The 19,093-nt window shown below is 51.9% G+C and overlaps 1 protein-coding gene across 1 annotated transcript in view; it reads left to right on the top strand.

Annotated features, from left to right (window-relative positions):
• The window catches only part of LOC119710448 (ephrin type-A receptor 8-like), a 41,812-nt gene extending 23,550 nt beyond the window's left edge, over positions 1 to 18,262 (top strand). Inside the window, exons 4-9 of the mRNA XM_038159486.1 lie at positions 11,609 to 11,764; positions 13,076 to 13,411; positions 16,188 to 16,312; positions 16,438 to 16,600; positions 17,362 to 17,458; positions 18,114 to 18,262. Coding sequence (XP_038015414.1) covers positions 11,609 to 11,764; positions 13,076 to 13,411; positions 16,188 to 16,312; positions 16,438 to 16,600; positions 17,362 to 17,458; positions 18,114 to 18,246 — 1,010 coding nt within the window. The 3' untranslated portion in view covers positions 18,247 to 18,262. The remainder of the gene's footprint in view (positions 1 to 11,608; positions 11,765 to 13,075; positions 13,412 to 16,187; positions 16,313 to 16,437; positions 16,601 to 17,361; positions 17,459 to 18,113) is intronic.
• Positions 18,263 to 19,093: the final 831 nt, after the last annotated feature.

The raw sequence follows: 19,093 nt of genomic DNA, 5'->3' as shown, positions 1-19,093 counted from the left end.
TGGGATAGATCTAATAACTCAGAAAAGGTCTTCCATCATGTTAAAGAGTGGATGCACGATGTATGTGGGGCCAGGCATGTGCTACTGCAGGAGCAGGCACTGGCATGGGCCTCCTGCTTGGCTGTGCCAGCCCCACCACTACAAGGAGCTGCAAGTTGGCTCAGACAGACAAAACAGCCCTTCCTACTGTTCCCCTCCAGCAGTCCTGTACAACACACTCTGCCCCAGGACATCCCTACCCCAAAGGCAGGAGGCTGAGCAAGGCTGTGGCATTGGTGCTGGGCTCTGCCTGCCTCATTTTCATGTGATTCCTTGGATAGGTTTGCTCACTTCTGGCAGTGAAGCTGTGGCAGAGTCCCTTCTCTACCCTCCTGCCTGTTTCTGGTGGGATTGCTCCTACCACAGGCATGGCACAGGAAGAAGTGTGGTCCAGCATGTGTCCCCAGCTGGCTCTGTAGATGGACTCAGACCCAGCAATGCTGTCTGGTAAAACTCTCTAAGCCTTGTGGCATCAGAAACATGACAAAAATGTCACTGGACTTTCTCTGACGTCAGTGTTGTCTCACCCTCCTGCCTTCCCTGTTCCATTTTTCTGGGTTCAGCACAGTTTGATGACCCGACATCGAGTGAACAGGGGCAGCACCTCCTTTCCTGCATCTCCTTTGGTGGGGCAGCAGGACATATAGTTACACATGAAGGCAAACAGATGCAAATCTCTGATCTTGTGCCTGACTGGGGCAGAGTTCATTTTTCAGGCTGAAAAGTGCCTTTTGGGGATGATTTATAAGCCCAGCAGATCTGTTGGAGTTGGAAATTAGCCATTTTAATTGTCAGGCGGACAAAAGCAGGATTCCAGCGGTTATCGCCCCAGCGATTTTTCATTCTTGGTCAGAGGGATGAGATGGTATAAATCACTCCTTGTGGCCCTAATAATCTTTCTATAAATATCAGGGAAATTCATTTTTTGCTTGGGGAGAGGAGGTGTGGAGGGGGAGAAATTAGAGAAGATACTTTGACTCTATGGCAGTGTTTAAAATATGATTCCAAATTAATTTCTTTCTGCCTTTCACAGCCGGATGCCTTATTTGTCAAAGCTAAAGATATTTGAGCAGTGGAGGTTTCTTCCCCTCCTCTTTAACATTCATTTTCCTAAGGGCCTGCCAGAGTGATGGAAGACAGCTCAGGAAAGCAGACCATAGCCACGGCTGTTCCCAGCCCTTCAGAGGAGAAGTAAGGCAGTGGCACAGACCTGGAAGGAAGGGGTGAGGTGGGACATGGTGAAAGATGTACAGGAACATCAGGACCTTTGCCTCTCATCCCCATTACAGAGTTGTAGAATCCCAGACTGATTTGGGTTGAAAGGGATCTTAAAGCTTATCCTATTCCATCGTCTGCCATGGGCAGGGACATCTTCCTCTTGACCAGGTTACTCCAAGCCCTGTCCAGCCTGGCCTTGCAGGGATGGGGCTTTGCTGTCATCTATCATGTTGGATTCTTCACTGCCCTTTTTTGGGGCAGGGGGATGGTGGCTGGGGTCTCTGACTCCCGCGCTCATCCCAGAAGGATCCACACTTCGCCTTGCTTTGATGTCCTGCTGTTTGCTATAAGGACGTGAGGGGCAGTTTCCACGGGATTGAGGGGGGCAGATCTCAGCCCAGGGGCACTAGGAGCAGGATCATCTGAGGATGCCAGCTGGCTTGGCATTGAATGTGTCACAGCCCCCACACACCAGACATTTGTCCCCATACCTGTGCCTCATGCCTCTGCTAGATTCCTCTCCAGAGAACCCCCTTCTCCAGCTGGGACTGGGCACATGTGCTACAGTACCTTACTGGGCAGAAATGGGATTTGAGACGGAATTCCTACATTTGTTGATGACATCCCGGGGTCTGCCAGATCCTGACATTCCCAGCATTTAGTCCCACAGCATCTTGTGCCACAGCCACCCCGAGGATAAAACTCCTCCTGGCAGAGCACAGCCCGCTTGTTTTTCCCTATGTTTTCATGGTTCTGAAGGACTTTTCTTCCCTCACCCCTGACCCACAGCCTCGGACTGCTCTTTCCTCCTTGAAATGCAACAGTCCGCACACAACACATTAACATCTCTTACACACAGCAAATAGCAATTACTCTGCCTAAACAGCAGAATAAGCAAGAGCAGGAGGGGAAGGGATCTGTCCCAGCAATTTATCAAATAAGGAGACAATCAGCATAATTGATATGCTGATTGATATGCAACTTCTGTGTAGGACACATAGATATCCATTTCAATAAGATTAGTGCAATTAGAGGGATGGGAAAGGGGAGCCTGGTTGTGCTTCTGTGGGCAGGGAAGGGCACATAATCCACGTCCGCAAAGGCTGAGAGCTGGGGCATGAGTACCCTGTCCTGTGTGTGGATGGATGGAGAGGTGGACACAGAGGATCAGGCAGGTGGGGGCAGTGGCTCTTCAACCACATCCTTCCTACCAGCTGTGGTCAGCCCCTCTTTGGGGAGGGCTGTCAGGCTCCCGAGCCACCAAGACCTTGGGTTTTGGTGATGGTCCTTGGTGGATAGACCTTGGTCCTTGGACCATGTAAATCCATGGTCCTTGCATCAGGGTCCCCCTTTTGAGTCAAGTCCGAATTATTTCTTGGGCTGCATCTCTCACCAGCTATCAGTGAGCAAAACTTCAAGTTGGGCTACAATCTGTTCAGTTGCTCACAGGTTGTACACACAGAGGGAGTTTGTTTGCAGCATCAGCAGCAGTGCCATGGCTATAGATCATGGTGCTGCTCTCTGGAAGTTGACACAAACCCATCCAGCATCCAGCCATGGGGGACCCCCAGGAGCACAGAATCTCCCTGAAAGGGTTTTTGTTAATAATCAAGTGGAAAAGAGGGCAGGCCCTCTTTCCTGTTGTCAGAGGGGGTGGATGAGCCTTTGGCAGACATGCCACTGCCAAAGAGCTTCTTTGTTGAATATCCATGGCTTTCCAGAGCTGTTCAGACATTTCTGTCTGAAGGTTGGAAACAGGCATCTTATCCTCTGAGTGTTCTGGTTGCTCTGGCTGCTTTCTCTCTGTTCTTAGGACCTTCAGTTTGGCTGTTCCCTTTAGATGGAAAATGGTGATGAGGGAGCAGGAGCTGAGCAATTCCTAATTCCTGCTCCAGCAGCCCATTTGTACATGAGGATGGGTGTTTGTAGCCTGAGTGAGAACAGCCACCAAACACAGGTCTGATGTGTGTGGCTGAACAAGGATCTGGCCCTGGATTAGATTTTACCCAGCTCTGCTTCAGCAAGAAAACGGCCTTTTTTTTCTGGACAAGAGAAGAGAGGGACACTGCCACTGCTGGGACCCTTTCCTCTCCAGCCCCCAAAATGAAGGAGAGGTGGGAACAGACAAAGGACTGCTGAGCCCTCTTGTGCCTCCTGTGGTACACAGCTGGTGGAAACGGATCTGGAGAGTCTGGTTAGCAATCTGGAAGCCCAGTTAATTTTTTCCAGTTGGTGGGATTCATGCTGATGAACCAATCAGCAGATTTAATGTACCTTAAAACTTCCTTGTGGGCAACTTTAATCGAGCAATTAAAGCACCACGGCATTGCTAATTAAGAGGAGAAAATACCCAGCTTGGTAATTATGTGCTTGTGAATACAGTTTTGTATCCATGGACATTTATGAAGGAAGTCCCACAGCTGGTGGGGCAAGGGGGGAGCAGAGCTGTGTGAAAGGAGGGGAAACCTTATCCAGCTGCACCCCATGTACTGTGCTGGGGGCAAAGCCTGGAACAGGGGCAGGGAAAGCCCTGGAAACACTTGAGGAGAAACATGCCAGGAGAAGACACTGGATGGGGATTGGAGCAGCCTGGTCTACTGGAAGTGTCCCAGCCATAGGTGGAATGAGATGGGCTTTAAGGTCCCTTCCAATCCAAACCATTTGGTGATTCCATGATTCTATGAGAATACCCTGTTATTGCAGCTCCAAGCAAACATCTTGGAAGATGTTTCAGTTTTCTTGGTGTGGATTTCAAGAGGAATTCCTGTGCAAGTCCCAGCAGACACATGGCAGGCCCAAGCCACAGCCTTACTGCCTGCAGCATCCTCTTCCTGCTGTCTGGGTACCAGGCTCTACCTGGTACCCAGAGCACCAATGCCCCAGGTGTCCCACACAGAGGGGTTCTGCCATGAGTGTACCAAGACAAAGCTTCCAAGGCCAGGGGCAGAAACAGTTCCAAAGTGGTGCTATGGGAGTTATGCAAAAGTCCTTTCTGCGATGCCAGACAACAGAATCAAAAAAAGTTGGTGACTCACAAGATTTTCATTGTGGTTTGGAAGGCTATCAGCTGCTCTGTAAAATACAGGGAATACTGGCTGGTGAGATCATGTCACCTCCTGGTTATCCCAAATCTCTGCATCCTCCCCCCCCCCCCCCCCAAAAAAAAAAAAAAAAAAAAAGACAGTTTGTCTTCCAAGACACATAAGCTGTGACTAGCTAGGAACACAGAATCATAGAAAGGTGTGGGTTGGAAGGGACCTTAAAGCTCATTTTCTTTCAACCCCCTGCCGTGGACAGGGACACCTTCCAGTACCCCAGGCAGCTCCAAATGCCATTCAAACTGGTCTGGAACACTTCCAGGGATTGGGCAGCCGCAGCTTCTCTGGGCACCCTGTGCCAGGGCCTCAGCACCCTTAGAGGGGAGAATTTCTCCCAGTATCCCATCTAAACCTGCTCTCTTTCTTTTTTCATTAGGAAAGACTTCTTCCTCTAGAGGCTTATCCAGCCTGGGGTGGGGGGTGGGATCCTTGGATTCACACTTGTCTCATACCAGGACCTCCAGCTCACTGTCACAGACCTGGCTTCTAGGCTTGGACCCCAGGGGTGCTGGGCTGTGTGTGTATAGCTAATTCAGCCCAGTGAGAAAGCTGCTTCTTCCAGCTGGAGAAGGCAGGAGGCAGGACAGGAAGATCCCAGGATCTCCAGCATCACTCCCACCTCTAAAATGCAGCAGCTAATTGCATTTGCTTGGAAAACAAAACAAAGCAGAACCCCAGCACCTAAACCCATTTACTTATTTCTCTGCTAAGGAACACAGAAAAAGGATGGAGCTGCCTGCAGAGCACCACTGTATCTCACCAACACAACAATATAGGGTTTGCCCTTGGCTGAATATTTTGTGTGCCACTTTTCCTCTGAGTTTTCTGTGTTTCAGCGCTGACAGAAATGAAGGGTGAGAATGCTAGTGAGCTGGAGTTCAGGCTAGTGATGGGGATTAATCAAATTTTATTTGTGCTTAGCAGGTCTCTGTGTCCCTCTGAGAAGTGGTGAAGAGCAGCTGGGCTGTGATGGATGAGGACACTCACCAGTTTGGGAATGTGGGTTTTTTTCAGGGGATTTTTATTTTGAGCTCTTCCATAAAACTTGTCTGCCTTTGGGTGGTGAACACAGGCTGCTCCTCTGGATTTCCAGTGTGCAGGGGCCTGGGAAGCTGTTGTTGGGGAGTTAGGACACAGAACACAAGAATGACCTGGAATTTTGCACCAGTCCTTACACTGGGGATAGTGTAACATAGTGTGGGGCGGGGATCTCAAATTCCCCACCGGCACATTCAGAGGCTTGGTGAGATTGCCTTGCATGGAGAAGATTCTCCTCATGCCACAGAGCAGTAGGGCCCTGCTAGAAACTTGTTCTGCCCTTGGCAGGAGCTCCAGATGCCACTCACGTCACTCATGTTTGTGTGAGGGCTCCTTCCCATCTTCTTCCCATTCTGAAAACAAGTTGCTGCTGCTGCCCCTTCTCCAAGGAGGAGAAAGAGATCCAAAGGCTGGTGGAGCTCAGCGGAGCAGGGGCGAGGGCTGTGCTGGCCCTGGGATGTCTGGGCACCCTCATTTTACAGCTCAGCCCCTCTACACATCCACAGCCATATGGATGTGCTGAGGGCTCACATGCCCCCCCCAAACTGCACCCCAGCTCCTGCCAGGGATGGGATGAAGCTCTTGGTGTTCTGTGTGTCCTTTCCTCTTTCATGCCTCACAACAGGGACAGAGTTACCTCCAGCACTGGCACCTTCAGGCGTGACATCCCTTCCTTTAGACTGTGTTTTCTGGGTTTGGTTTTGGTTTGGTGAAATCTGTGGGGTTTTTTCAGAAGCTTTGGATACTTCTGTCTAAAACTCTTTGACAAGACTGAGTTTGGGAAACAGCTTTTTTCTAATTCTGGCACTAGGCTGCCTGTTTCCATCCTACTCCAGCAAGCTGTAGCCTTTCCCTGGATAAACAAGCCTTTGCTCTGAGCATGTCAGGGTGTCTCACCTACACAAGTCTGCACAGCCTCACCTCCACTCCCACAGAAGAATGTCTGCACCAGGCAGCAAAGCAGCACTCATAGCAAACTGGGACTTCGGTGTTTCCTGCTTTTATTTTTCATTTTTTTTTTAAGATGTGGGAAAGAGAAGAGAGTCAGGTGTGTGTCCAACAGTACTAAAATCAGGCTGAATGGGGATGTGAGCACCCTGGTCTAGTGGAAGGTGTCCCTGCCCATGGCAGGGCAGGGGAGCTAGATGATCTTTGAGGTCCCTTCCAAACCAAACCATTCTGGGATTCTGGAATTCTATGCTAGAGGTGTGATTCTAAGTGATTCTATAACTCTTAAGACCTGCTGGTTTTTCTATGGCAGCATCATGCAGATTTCCAGTTCAGGATGCAGCCAGTCTGTACAACTGCAGCTCCAGTTTTCCCAGCACTACAAGTGGAATTACTCCCCTTGGAAGGCCAGGACCCTCCTAAATACAACTTGTTCTGGTGGCAGTGAAATCTGGGTGTTACCAAGAAGGATGCAGGATGTCCTTTGTTCTGTGTGCCATTTTCTGGGAGCCCCAAGCACAGGGTCTTGCTGCCTTTGCAAAGCTTTCATGGGTAAAAAACTCCTCCTGTTTCCCCCTCTGAAAGACTCAGGGGTACAACGGGGTGTGAAGTGGGTTAATTGTGGGAAGAAGGGCCGAGAAGTGGGGAAGTGATGCGAGGTGGAGTCTGGGGCAATAGGAGACAAGTTCAGGGGTGTGTAGTGGTGTGATGGGTTGTATTGGGAGTGGGAAGATGGGTGAACTGTGCAGAGGGGCTGCAAGGTAGGAGTGGGGCTGTGGACAGGCTGATGTGGTTCGGGGGCTAGAGATATCCAGGGCTGAGGCAGTGTGGAGACAAGCAGCGCAAGCAGGGTATGTGAGCACCAGCAGGGCCGTAGGGTGAGGCATGACCTCTGGACCACGAGATTACTGAGAGCACCAGCCCAGCCAGGCCCCCAAACTCCCTCCCGGCCACTTAAACAGCCCAGAGCCTGGGCTGACCTGGGATTGCAGGGAAAGGGGAGCACAAGGAAAAAAAAAAAGACTTTGGGCAATGAGGCAAATGTGTCATTTTAAGACATGACTGAGAATAACTGGCTTCTGTTTCAGTGTCTGTGTCATATGGGAGCTGAGATTTGAGGCATCATGCTGAAACTGGATTGAAAGGAGGCTGGGATTTTCTGTGCTGGCTTGTGCAGCCTGGGGGGCCCTGGGACTGTTGCCTGTCTCTGGCTGTCATAGTGGCTGTGACACCTTTATTTCCATCTCTATCTCTTCCCCGCATGGCCAAAGGGAGATACATGGCTGCTCTTCTGCTGCTTGCAGATGCCCAGATCTGTTGAAGGGTCAGGAAGGGTGGCACCACTGTCATAGAGCTGCCCCATGTCACCCTCAGCCATGCCCTCACCCTGCCCAGACCTCCTGGGCACAGGACAGAGCCAAGAGAGACTGGCATGGGGGCAGTGCTCCCATTTGCAGCCCTACTGGAGCAGCCCTTGGTGGTCCCACCAGGGCCACCTGCAGAGCACTGCTTCCAGGCAGCCACTTGAGAGGGAGAGGAGCAGCTCATTTCCTGCTACTGTATCCTTGACAGGTCCATCCATCATCTCTTGAGCTCTGCCAGCTTATTAGCAGATGTTGTCCTGTCCCCAGAGGATGGAGAGGGAGTGAAACAAATGGACCGAACTCCAGATGGCTGGCAGGGCCCTCTACATTCACTGTTCCTGAGACAAACCTGCTGCTGCTGGGTCCTTTACGCAGGCAACGCATGACAGTGGGGCTGGTGGGCTGGGAAAACTGGCAGGGTGTGCAGTGCAGGGTGGGGGGATCAGTGCAAGCCCCATGGGATGGACCCAGACAGGTCTGGAGTGATCACGGGGGACTCACCTCTGCAATACAGGGCTGGAGATGTGCTCTGCCAAGCACAGGTTCAACACTGGCTTTTGTAGGCTCTGCTGGTGACTCTAGGATCACCCAGGTGTCTGGGCTGCAGGTAGAATGTAGGTGTGCAAGTCTTGGGTTGAGTGGCAGGTGAAGGGCTGCTCCTGTCCTACGTGCACTGCAAAGCCACACTGTGCATGTGAGATCAAACTGCAGGGACAGGCAGCTGGGGCTGGCTGTTACGGGGGTGGCACTGGGGACATTGCAGCACTTCTGGTGGCTCACAAAGAGGCAGGACCCGAGATCCTCAGATTCAGAGCAAGGGTGTCACTTACATAAAATAATGGGAATAAAAGAAATCCTCAGCTTCCCCAGGGCTCCAGGGAGGGCACTTCTGGCAGGTGGCTATAGTTGACTGCTGCGTAGACAGCAGAACAACCACTCTGCACCTCCTGCTGGATGGCTGCAGACATGGGAGGCTTCTGTGTGTGCCACAACCACGGCTGTGGAGCCCAGTGTGTTTTAGACCTGGTGCATTTGATTGAATTTTTCCTACCGGTCACTTCTCTGCTGTTTGCTCTTCCCAGAGCTAACCTGGGAGGTCCTGGTCTTCCACATGTCACTGGCATGGCATGAGAGAGCTCAATCCAGAGCACGACGTGCCTGGCATCCTGTACTGAAGGTATCTCATACTATGTGCAGGTTCGAGCTGGTGCCCTCTCCCATGCCTGTGAAGGCTTTGCAAATCTGTCCTGCTTCCCTCAAAAGTGGGCACTGAGACAGTCAGAGGTACATGACCCCCTGAGCAGTGCCTGTCCCAGCACCAGGTGCTCCCCAGCCCTCCCTGCATGCTCATGCTGTCCATGTGCTGGGGGCTGGCTCCCGATGGCTCCGCCCTGGTGCACAAATTCACCTGTAATTTGTCATTTAGTATAATTTTCCCCCTGAGTGCATCTAAAATAATTGTGACTCATTGCTACAGGTAATTAATGGGTTTTTTACAGCATTAAATGCTAAGTGATTACAATTGCTCAGTGAAAATCTGCTGTGCTTCGTGTTCCCATCCTTTCTGCTGCCTGTCTTTTCGTACCTGAGGTAGCACTGATTTCTCTGCCCTTAATTAAATAGTGGTGGAAAGAACCACTCCAGTGCCTGTGGAGTCACAAGTCGCTGGTTGCTGCATGGGTAGATTATGAGTTGCAGGTCCAAGGGCTATTCACACAAGTTAAAGGCAGCAGTTCCTGTCCTGCACCTGCCCAGCACCAACTGGGGATATCCCATTGCTCAGTTCCCCTCCATGCTCATGCAGTGTCTTCATCCTTTCCCACACAGAAAAACTGGGAAATCTTCTTTCTTCTGATTTATTTTAGAGTTTGGTTGGGGTTTTTTCTACCAGCTGGCTGCCTCCTAGGTTTGTCCCCACATGAGAACAGGATGTGTTCATGCTCACGGGATGCAGACTGGGGGGTGCTGCATCAGGGGGCACTTGGCAAGGGCAGAGTCCCTGAATCTCTTGGTATCATCAGGACCAGTCAGCACCAGAGCCTGCCAAATGTCTCAGGCTTGTTCTTGAGAGGTTTGCTGTCCAGCTGGAAATGGACAGCAAACCTCCCCTGAAATCTGCATCCCCTTTGTTCTCTCCTCTCCTGATGCCCTTGAGGAGGTGAAAGGTGCCAGAAGAGCCAGGGAACAAAACCAGCCCCAAGCTGCTGTAATTTCACATCTGCCTTCCCTTGCATCCCCAAATTTGGGCATTTCTGTCCCTTGCCCTGATGTCCTTTGGGGAGTGGAAAAGCAGAAATTTAGGAACAAAGTCTGGAAGTGCTTGCCTTTGCTGTACCAAGGTGTGACACCAGCCTGTGACACCACCTCTGGCTCATGCAGAATGTGACCGTCCTGCCAGTGGTATCACTCCCCTGCCATTAACAGAGCATTTCGTGTAAAAGTGCCACAGAAACTGGTGACAGAGCCTGGAAAGGGACCAGCAAGTGCTCCCCACACCAGGGATACATGACTGGAGCACTGCCTTCAGCTGCCATTGCTAGAGTAGCTCAGTATAAAAAAGGCCCTTGTGTCATTGTACAGTGTGTGATAGGTGGAATATGCTGGTAGCATCGGTCCAGGGAAATCTGTGGCAAGGAAAGGAGTGTTATTAATAAGAAACAAATCAGCACCTTGAAACAGAACAAACAGCATGGAGGGACACAGCCCACCGAGGATGCTGGATCACTAAAAAACCTTTTACGTGCCTGAAAGCAAAGATTGAGGCGGTATACAAATCTGGCCACTGGAGGTAAAGATGAGAAAATGAAGGTATTACTGCCTCAGTGGGGAAAAAAACAGAGATGAGTCAGAGTCAGGAATAATCCTTGAATCACTAGAACTGGTCCTAAAAGTGCCTCATGAGTACAGGGACCCAGACAGAGCCTGCTTTCCCTTATTTGGAAACTAAGTCTGCAGGAGAGGGCAGATCCTTCCACCCCCAGACAGATACCTGACATGCCACATGTCACTCTTGAAGAAATCGATTTTTTAATGAGAGACAAGCTGTTTGTTTGTGTGACAAATTATCTACCTGAGGGGCTGCTGAGAGAAGGGGGTAGGATGAAGCAGAGCGATGGGCGTGGGATGAGCTCCTGCATCAGGAGGAAGCAGAGGAACTGCAGGCAGGTTGCATTGTCAGAAAAAAACTTTTTTCCAAGGCTGTCTCATTTGGCTTGAATGTCACTCTGCCTCCAGAGAGAGGGCAGCAGGCGTGCAGTGCCTTTTTGCTGTACTATGCAACAAGAGAGGCTCTTTCCCTATCATTTTGTGCAAGAAAACTTGTTGCTCTGTGTGGCAGCAGCCCAGGGTCTTGCAGAGGGACATGTACCATGTCCCAGATGTGGAGATTTAATTTCTGAAACTTCCCACATAGATGCTTTTGGGAACCTGGGCATAGCCAGTGTTTGTGGCAACCACCATCAAGTGAGGACTGTGTTGTAAATTTGCCCCATAAACGGTATTTTGGAGTAGTTGCCAATAGATTTCCAGTGTTTCCATGGTTTGATCCTTGCAGTGCTCTCTGTCCTGAGGGCAGACAGTGGCTGGACAGCAGGCAGAGGGGCAAGAATACCTGGAGCTTTGCAGGCAGTTCCTGAACAGCAGAGGCACCCAAGTTTGCTTGTGAAGCAGTGGGGAATGGGTGTCAGGATGGCAGTAAGTGCAAGCTGGGGGAACAGAAGTTTCCACAGAGCCCAGTTTCCAGAGGAGCAGCTGGAGGGGACTTGCCCATGTGCAGGGGAGAAAGGCTGGTTTGCTGTGCACTACATGAGAACAGAGCTGAGCTTAGTGCTGGTGGGATCTGCTGAGCTGTGGGATGATCCTCATCCAGGCGCATCCCTCTGACCTGTGCCCTTCTCCCTGCAGCCTGCCAGCTGGGATTTTACAAATCAGCCCCTGGAGACCAGCTGTGTGCCAAATGTCCCCTGCACAGCCACTCGGAGAGTCGGGCAGCTCGTGTGTGCCACTGTGACAGCAGCTTCTACCGCGCCGTGCAGGACCCCCCCTCAGCTGCCTGCACACGTGAGTACCCTCTGAGTATCCCCTGAGTATCCCCTGAGTATCTCCTGAACATGCCCAGCTGTCCTGTGCCCAGCTATGCTGCATTGGGACATGTGTCGCATCCTCGAACCCAGCTGTTGCTCCTGGCTGAGCCCAGCACTCTCCCCATGCCCTGTACCTGCTGCCCAAGGTGCTCCACCAGCCCTACAACCCTGAGTATCTGTCTGGCATGTGAGCTGAGAGCTCTCCTTAGCTGCACTCCCTCACTGCCTCTGTGTCACCTCCATCCTGCTGCTCTCCAAACACCACTGACCAGGCTCAGAGAGTCACAGAATCATTAAGGTTGGAAAAGCCTCTCTGTTTGTCAACTCCATCCATCAGCCCAGCACCACCACCACCACCATGGTCACCCTTAAACTGTGCCTGCAAGTGCCACATCCATACATTTTTTAATGCTTCCAGGGATGGTGACTCTACCAGTTCCCTGGACAGCCTGTTTCAATGCCTGACCGTCCTTTTTTTGAGGCAATTTTCTCTAATACCCAATCTAACCTTCTTGTGGCACAGCTTGAGGCCATTTCCTCTTGTCCTGTCACTTGTTACCTGGGGGAAGTGATCGACGCCCACCCCAGCTTTCCTTTCCCAGAAGTGCACTGGGTGGTCAGACACCCCCAGGAAGCCATGGGGTCAGTGCAAGTGTTTGCTGTGCTCTCCTCCTCTGTGGGTAGACAGTGATACCAGGGTTTGTCATATGGTCTCAGCTCAGGTTTGCAATAGGCTGCTTTGAGGGGCTCAGTGCTATTAAAAGGGGACAAGGACATTCCAGGGGTAGTCCTCCTTTCTGCAGTTGGTCGAGGAGGACAGACAGGTGTGGCATTGCTAGCTGAGGCCAGGGTGAAGGACGGATAAGCAGCATCTGACTTGTGTTTCCCTAAGGAATATCCACCCGAGTTTATTAATCTGCCAAGGAAATGTGAGTTCACCTTTCTTTTTAGGTGAGCATATCCAGCTCATCAACTGTGGCTCTCCCTGCAAATCTTCATGCTTCACCATGGCTTCCTGCTTTCCCCAGAACTAACACCGTTGCTGTCTGGCATTTGGCATCCTGATCCTGACCGTTTTACTTCCAAGGCATTTCACCCTGTGCCCTGCCTGTGTCTTAGCTGTCTCGTGTCCACCACATTCACTGTTCTGGGCAGATCTGTGCCCCTTGCAGCAGTGTTTGTGAACTCAGGTCCTGCTGCCCAAGGCACATTTCCATTGGTCCCACGCTCCACCATTTCCAATACTCCAGCAGCCCTCACTCTGCCTGAATTCCTGCTTCTCTTCCAGGGCCCCCCTCTGCTCCCGTGAACCTGATCTCCAGTGTGAACGGCACCTCTGTGACCCTGGAGTGGGGCCCGCCCCTGGACAAGGGTGGCCGTGTGGACGTCGTGTACAACGTGCTGTGCCGGCGCTGCGCGGGGGACGCGGGGCCGTGCGAGGCCTGCGGCAGCGGCATCCGCTTCGTGCCCCAGCAGATGAGCCTGGTGCAGGGAGCGCTGACCGTCACCAACCTTCTGGCACACACCAACTACTCCTTCTGGGTGGAGGCCGTCAACGGCGTCTCTGACCTCAGCCGGGAGTCCAGGAGAGCCGCGGTCGCCAACATCACGACAAACCAGGCAGGTAGGAGGAGCAAACCCACCCTCGAGACCTGGCCTATGGGAGTGATGCTGATATTGCTCCGGCATTGCTCCAGGCAGTGTCTGCAGGAGCCAGAACCTGCTCTAGCTGTGAAGGGCTGATTTGATGATGGGCTTGGGACAGCCAAGAAATGGGACCCATGTCCTCTATGCCACTGGAGGTGGGTTCAGGGAACTGGGATGGCCTGGAGATTAGTTGCTGCCCAAGGTAACTTTTACCCTTCTCTGCTTCTGCTTCATGGTGTCCTTTTCCTTTCTCCATTCCCTTCAGCTTGCAGACACTGTTGGAGGCTCCTTTTCTGCAAGAGACAGGGGACACAGAGAACACTTGTTTATTGACAGGAACACTAAGTGGAGTATGAATGTTTCAGGCTGATCCTCCAGCCTTTTGTCCCTTCCCAAAGGGCCAGGCAGCAGTTCATACTCTGCTCTTGTCTCACACCAATGCCAGGCCCCAGCAAATGATAGCAATGTTTGCTGGGAAAAGTCTCACCTTTGCAAATTCCTCACTGCAAAATGATCTTTCCTCAGGAAATTCCTCTGAGCAGTGCTCTAGCCCAGATAGGATAGGACTGTGTTCCGTGGCATTTTTTCATGGAGCACACTGTGAGCAGAGAGATCAGGGCAGGGATTGACCCTCCTTGTCAGTCCTCCCAGTTTGAAATGAGCCCACAAGAACTTCCCATGATGCTGAGCCCCTTCTGGTCTCATGGCAGGGGTACCAGTGGGAGAAACTTGGGAGCCTTGTTGGATAGTTCATGGCTGGCATGAGAACAGGTCCCTTTGTCACTAATGCCAGCCTGTAGCACTTCTGCAATATGTGTAAATGGCTCAGTCCTGCTGGCTTGATCCCTCACAATCCCTCCAAGTGCTGATGAGCTGCCTCAGCCTAATGTCTCAGATGGATATGCTCTCAGGAAGTGCTGAGTATTGCTATTTTGACCATTCAGCTGCAAAATGGATTCTAAGCAGGTGCTGTGAAAACAGCAGGGTTGGGAATTTAGTAGTTCAGCTTCTGTGCTCCAGCTGCTGCACGTGACAGAGCCCCCTGCTCTCCAGGGGGCTGAGGGACCCTGACATTTCATGAGGGGACCTCCTGGGCACTGGTCACCCTTGTTCCCCCAGCACCAGTGGCTGAGGCAGATGCAGCACAGATTCCCTGGGCTGTTTGGAGTAAAGGCATTGCCCAGGCTCATGCAGTTTAACTGATTCTCACCATCCCACCCTGTCCCATCTCCCCATCTGTACCAGCAGCATTTTCTGCTTCTCAGAGGAGCCAGCCCCAAAGAGCTAAAATTGCTGCTGCAGTCCCTGTGGCTTCTTTTGGTCTCTGTGCTGCTCTGGTGACACCTCTGCACTGCAGCCATGGCCACTGCAGCTCTGTCTTCCCCAGAGCTGCCACATCCCATTTTTCACCTGACAATGAAGCTCACAAGTGGGGCCCGAAACCTTCCCATGAGTCAGACGCTATGGCTGCACCTGGCCATCACAGCACCCACTACACTCTGGGGAACTCCCAGTGGATCTTCTCCCAGTAGGAAAAGAGGCTGGTGAGTTGATTCCTTCAGCTGTGACAGCTACAGTTCAGGCATGGCTACAGGTACAAGAACAGATTCACAGGCTCCCAGCTCAGGACTGGGAAGATGACAAATATCCCAGGGCAGTAGAGCACCCCCAGGCACTTTTAGACTGCTGCTCAGACCCTGACCATGCTTATCATCTCCCCTTTCCCTCTTCCCCTGCCCTTCTCCCTTTAGCGCAGGTAGAACAAGAGGGAGCAGTGCTGTTAGGGATCTCCTGTTGCGAGCCACTAGCCCGTTAGAGTGACAGGCAGCAGTGCCACGACCTTCCAGAAGCATCTCCAGTAATGGATCCACTCACTCGGTGGCACAGGCACACGCACACACAATCGCTCCAGCACACACTTCACGTAGCCCTTGTGTAATCACTAACGACAAAGAAATGGGAAGGGTCTTTTTATGGAGCCCTGAGGAGGAGGTTTACTCCAGCCACACATGAAGGGGTCCAGGGACAAAGACAAAAGGGCAGTGCAGGGTCCAGTTTTAAAAATGGGTGACAAGGGGGCAGAGCAGAGCATCAGGGCCAATGGACTGAGGACTCAGGGCGGTACGGAGCCAGGACAAGGGGTGGCAGCCAATAGGGTAAAGGGGGTGCGACGCTGTGGCAATATGGGGCCAATGGGTAAGCAGGGAAGGGAGAACATTCTGGGGCATATACATAAAAGAAAAAAGGGACAGAGAGGCCAACGGGCCAACCAGGGAGGTAGAACTGGGGTATACTGGCATATGCAACAAAGCATCCTGGGAGAGGCTTTGCTCAGTTGCTTTGAACTGGGGAGATTTTTCCAACTTGGAGTCTGTCCGTCCAAGGAACCATAATGGACCCTTTTTGTGTAGGCCCACCAGCCTCCACACCCTCCATGATCTGCAACCACACTGGTCCTTCTCCTTTCTGGCTCCAGATCACAGCAAATCACCTGTATCCCCTCCTGCCTGTGCCCTCCTCTCTCATCTTCTCAGAGCTGCTTTACTCCATGGGAAAGAGACTGATGCAGCCAAAACAAGGAAAAGCCTGTTTGCAATCCCCATCACAGCACTCATCTCCACATGGCTTTAATTAAACCAGAAACCTGGTTTAAGCCAGGGGTCCTGCCTGGGGCTCTGGTTCCACCCTTCTCTGTTGCTGTCTCCTGATGCCCCCCCCCAGCAGGCACGTAACCCCCTGTGTCTGGTCCCCAGCCCCGTCACAGGTGGTGGTGGTGCATCAGGAGAGCACAGGCCAGAACAGTGTCACCTTGCTGTGGCAAGAGCCGGACCAGCCCAACGGCATCATCCTGGAGTATGAGATCAAATACTATGAGAAGGTAACACTGAGCTTGTTTGTCAGAGAGCCCCCGGCTATCAGCCAGCCTTGCACAAGGGGCTTCTTTGGAAGACTTTGTGGTTGCCATGCTAATGTAGAGAAGGTTTTGTTGTTGATTTTCCCCAGGACAAGGAAATGCAGAGCTACTCAACTCTGAAATCCAAGAGCACCACTGCCACCATCTCTGGGCTCAAGCCTGCAACCCGCTACATTTTCCAGGTGCGGGCTCGCACCTCTGCCGGCTGCGGGAGGTTCAGTCAGACTGTGGAGGTGGAAACGGGGAAGCCGGGTGAGTGTGTGCAGGTATGGGGTGTGGGAAGTGTGGGGCAGGAAGCATGGGGCCTGGTGATGCCCTTCTCCATGGCCACTGTTCCTCTGCCACACAGGGAGGGGGCCTGAAGGCACATCCCCAAAGTGTTTCAGCCTGCAGGGATTGCTTGAGGTTGCATTCCTGACATATTTGGAATAAGAGGAAACAGACTCATGTTAAAACAGGGTTCAGGTTGGATAAGAGGAATATTTCTTCACTGAAAGAAGATATTGGAACAGGCTGCCCAGGACAGTGGTAGAGTCACCGTGCCTGGAAGTGCTCGATGAATCTGTTGCTATGGCACCTGGGGACATGTTTAAGTGATGGCTTTGGCCATGCTGGGTTAATGGTTGGACTCAGTGATCTTAGAGGTCTTTCCAACCTTAATGATTCTGTGATTCTACGCTTATACATTAGAAAAAAAAGGGAGGAAGGATGTAGCAGTTAGGGCAGGGAAGACCTGGAGAGGTCCTGAGGCTCCAGTCTCCTCGCTGTATACTGGTTTGTTGTGTCACCATGACACAGATCTCTCATTGGTTTCACCACATGTAAATGGTCTCTGTACACTGGGAGAGGCTCAAAACTAGGAATAGGTGGGACATAGTGCTTCATCTTTGAAGACCATTACCACATTGTCAGCCCAAAGCTTTGTCTTTGAATACCATGGGGTAGGTACATTCCTGAGCTCAGCAGTGAATTCCCCACTCCAGCTCACCCTCTTCCTACCGTGCTTTTTCCAGTGTCTCTCCGGTACGACACAATGACGATTGTCTGGATCTGCCTGACACTCATCACTGGCCTTGCCACCTTGTTGGTGGTTCTGATCTGCAAGAAGAGGTAAGAGTTTTGTGGAGGCTAGTGCGGTTTTTTGGAGGTCTCCAGCAGGGACAGGAGGGATGGGAGAACTTGGGCACAACTTTTCTCTTTTCAATTTGTCCAGAACATCTATAGGTCCAGAGTTAATGAGCAGCCAAGAGACTTCATTTAAGGGTCACCGCTTTCTCTGAGGCAGAGCCAGTCTCCAGATCTTCCCCTCATGCCAGCAGGCCGAATAGTAATAAATCAGTGTGTATATTATAATATGTGATATACGGAATATCAGCAGCACGAACAATAGCAATACCAGTATCAGAACTACTACCAGTACAAGAGCTGACTGTATGGACTGGTGGGTAGGTCAGGGGTGGAGAGATCTTTTCTACAGCAGACAGATCCAAGGGAGACTGTGTGCTTTGTATGAGCATGGCTGAACCAGGTGCGTGGAGCACACATGCTTTTAGCACTGCCAAGCCTTGGAGAGCACCTGGAGAGTACTTTGATCCACACCAAAGTGTCAGTCCAGTGAGATGCAGCGATGCAGCTGGTGGATGGCCAAGTATTTTCTCTGGCTGCCCACAGCCCTAGCATGCACTGCCTTCTACCCTGTTTTTGGAATGCTTGTGGGAGTAAGGGATGGGGGCTTCTTCTTATATTCCTTGTCTTCCTGTGGCAGGCACTGTGGGTACAGCAAGGCTTTCCAGGACTCTGATGAGGAGAAGATGCATTATCAGAATGGGCAAGGTAGGACGCTCTCTGGGAAGAACTCCAGCCCCATGGATGGGCAGAGATGGACTGCCACCCCCTGACAGTGCTGTGGTTTCCAGGGGGAAGGGTTTTGTATCTTGCCTCCTTCTGGGAACGAGTCTGGAACAAGTCTTAGGAGACTTGAGTGGGCAATCTGATCCCAGGGGCATCCTGGTAATGGGGTTGCAATGTTGAACACTGTGCACTGAGAGTGCAGCAGGATCATCCTAGAGAACAGCAGGCCAGGGGTAGGGGTGGGGGGTGATGGAGTGGGGCAATCATGTGGAGAACACCTGGGCAGCCAGGTCCTGAACTGCTCTGAGGACACTGCTGCACCAAAGTGTGACTTAGGGTTTCTTGTGTTGCATCTCCGTGGCTCCTCAGCCTGTCCTGCCCCTGCCCATCCTCTGCCTTGCGGCTGGGTGTCCCTCCTCCCAGCAGGGCTGCCTGAGAGTGCTGATCTCCTCTCTCCACTTTGAACCCGGCAGTGAAGTTCCCCGAGTCCAAGTTCTATGTGGACCCCCATACATACGAGGACCCCTGCCAAGCTGTGCATGAGTTCACCCGGGAAATAGAGGCCTCCCAGATCAAGATTGAGAAGGTCATCGGGTCTGGTGAGTCCTGGTGCCCAGCTGCCCCTTTGCATGGTGTCTGCTCAGGGAAATCCATGATCTGAGGTCGTGCTGTGCCCCTGGCCCTGCTCAGCAGGGCTTCATCTGCTCCTTAGCCTTGTGAGATCAAAACCTTGGATAGAGTGGGGGTTTGGGGGAGTGAAATAAACCCTTTGGAGCAGCCTGGTGCAGGGAGTTGCTCATCAGCAGGTGGGGGACTGGTGGCTCAGGCTGACACAGCAGATGGCTCAGCCTGTCCCCACTGGTGTCCCAACATGCACCCATGAAAAAAACTGGG

Source organism: Motacilla alba, chromosome 21, assembly GCF_015832195.1.
Source record: "Motacilla alba alba isolate MOTALB_02 chromosome 21, Motacilla_alba_V1.0_pri, whole genome shotgun sequence".
Classification (NCBI taxonomy): Eukaryota; Metazoa; Chordata; class Aves; order Passeriformes; family Motacillidae; genus Motacilla; species Motacilla alba.
Note: the sequence above shows the minus strand (reverse complement) of the source record. Positions and strands in the feature narration are given on the sequence as shown.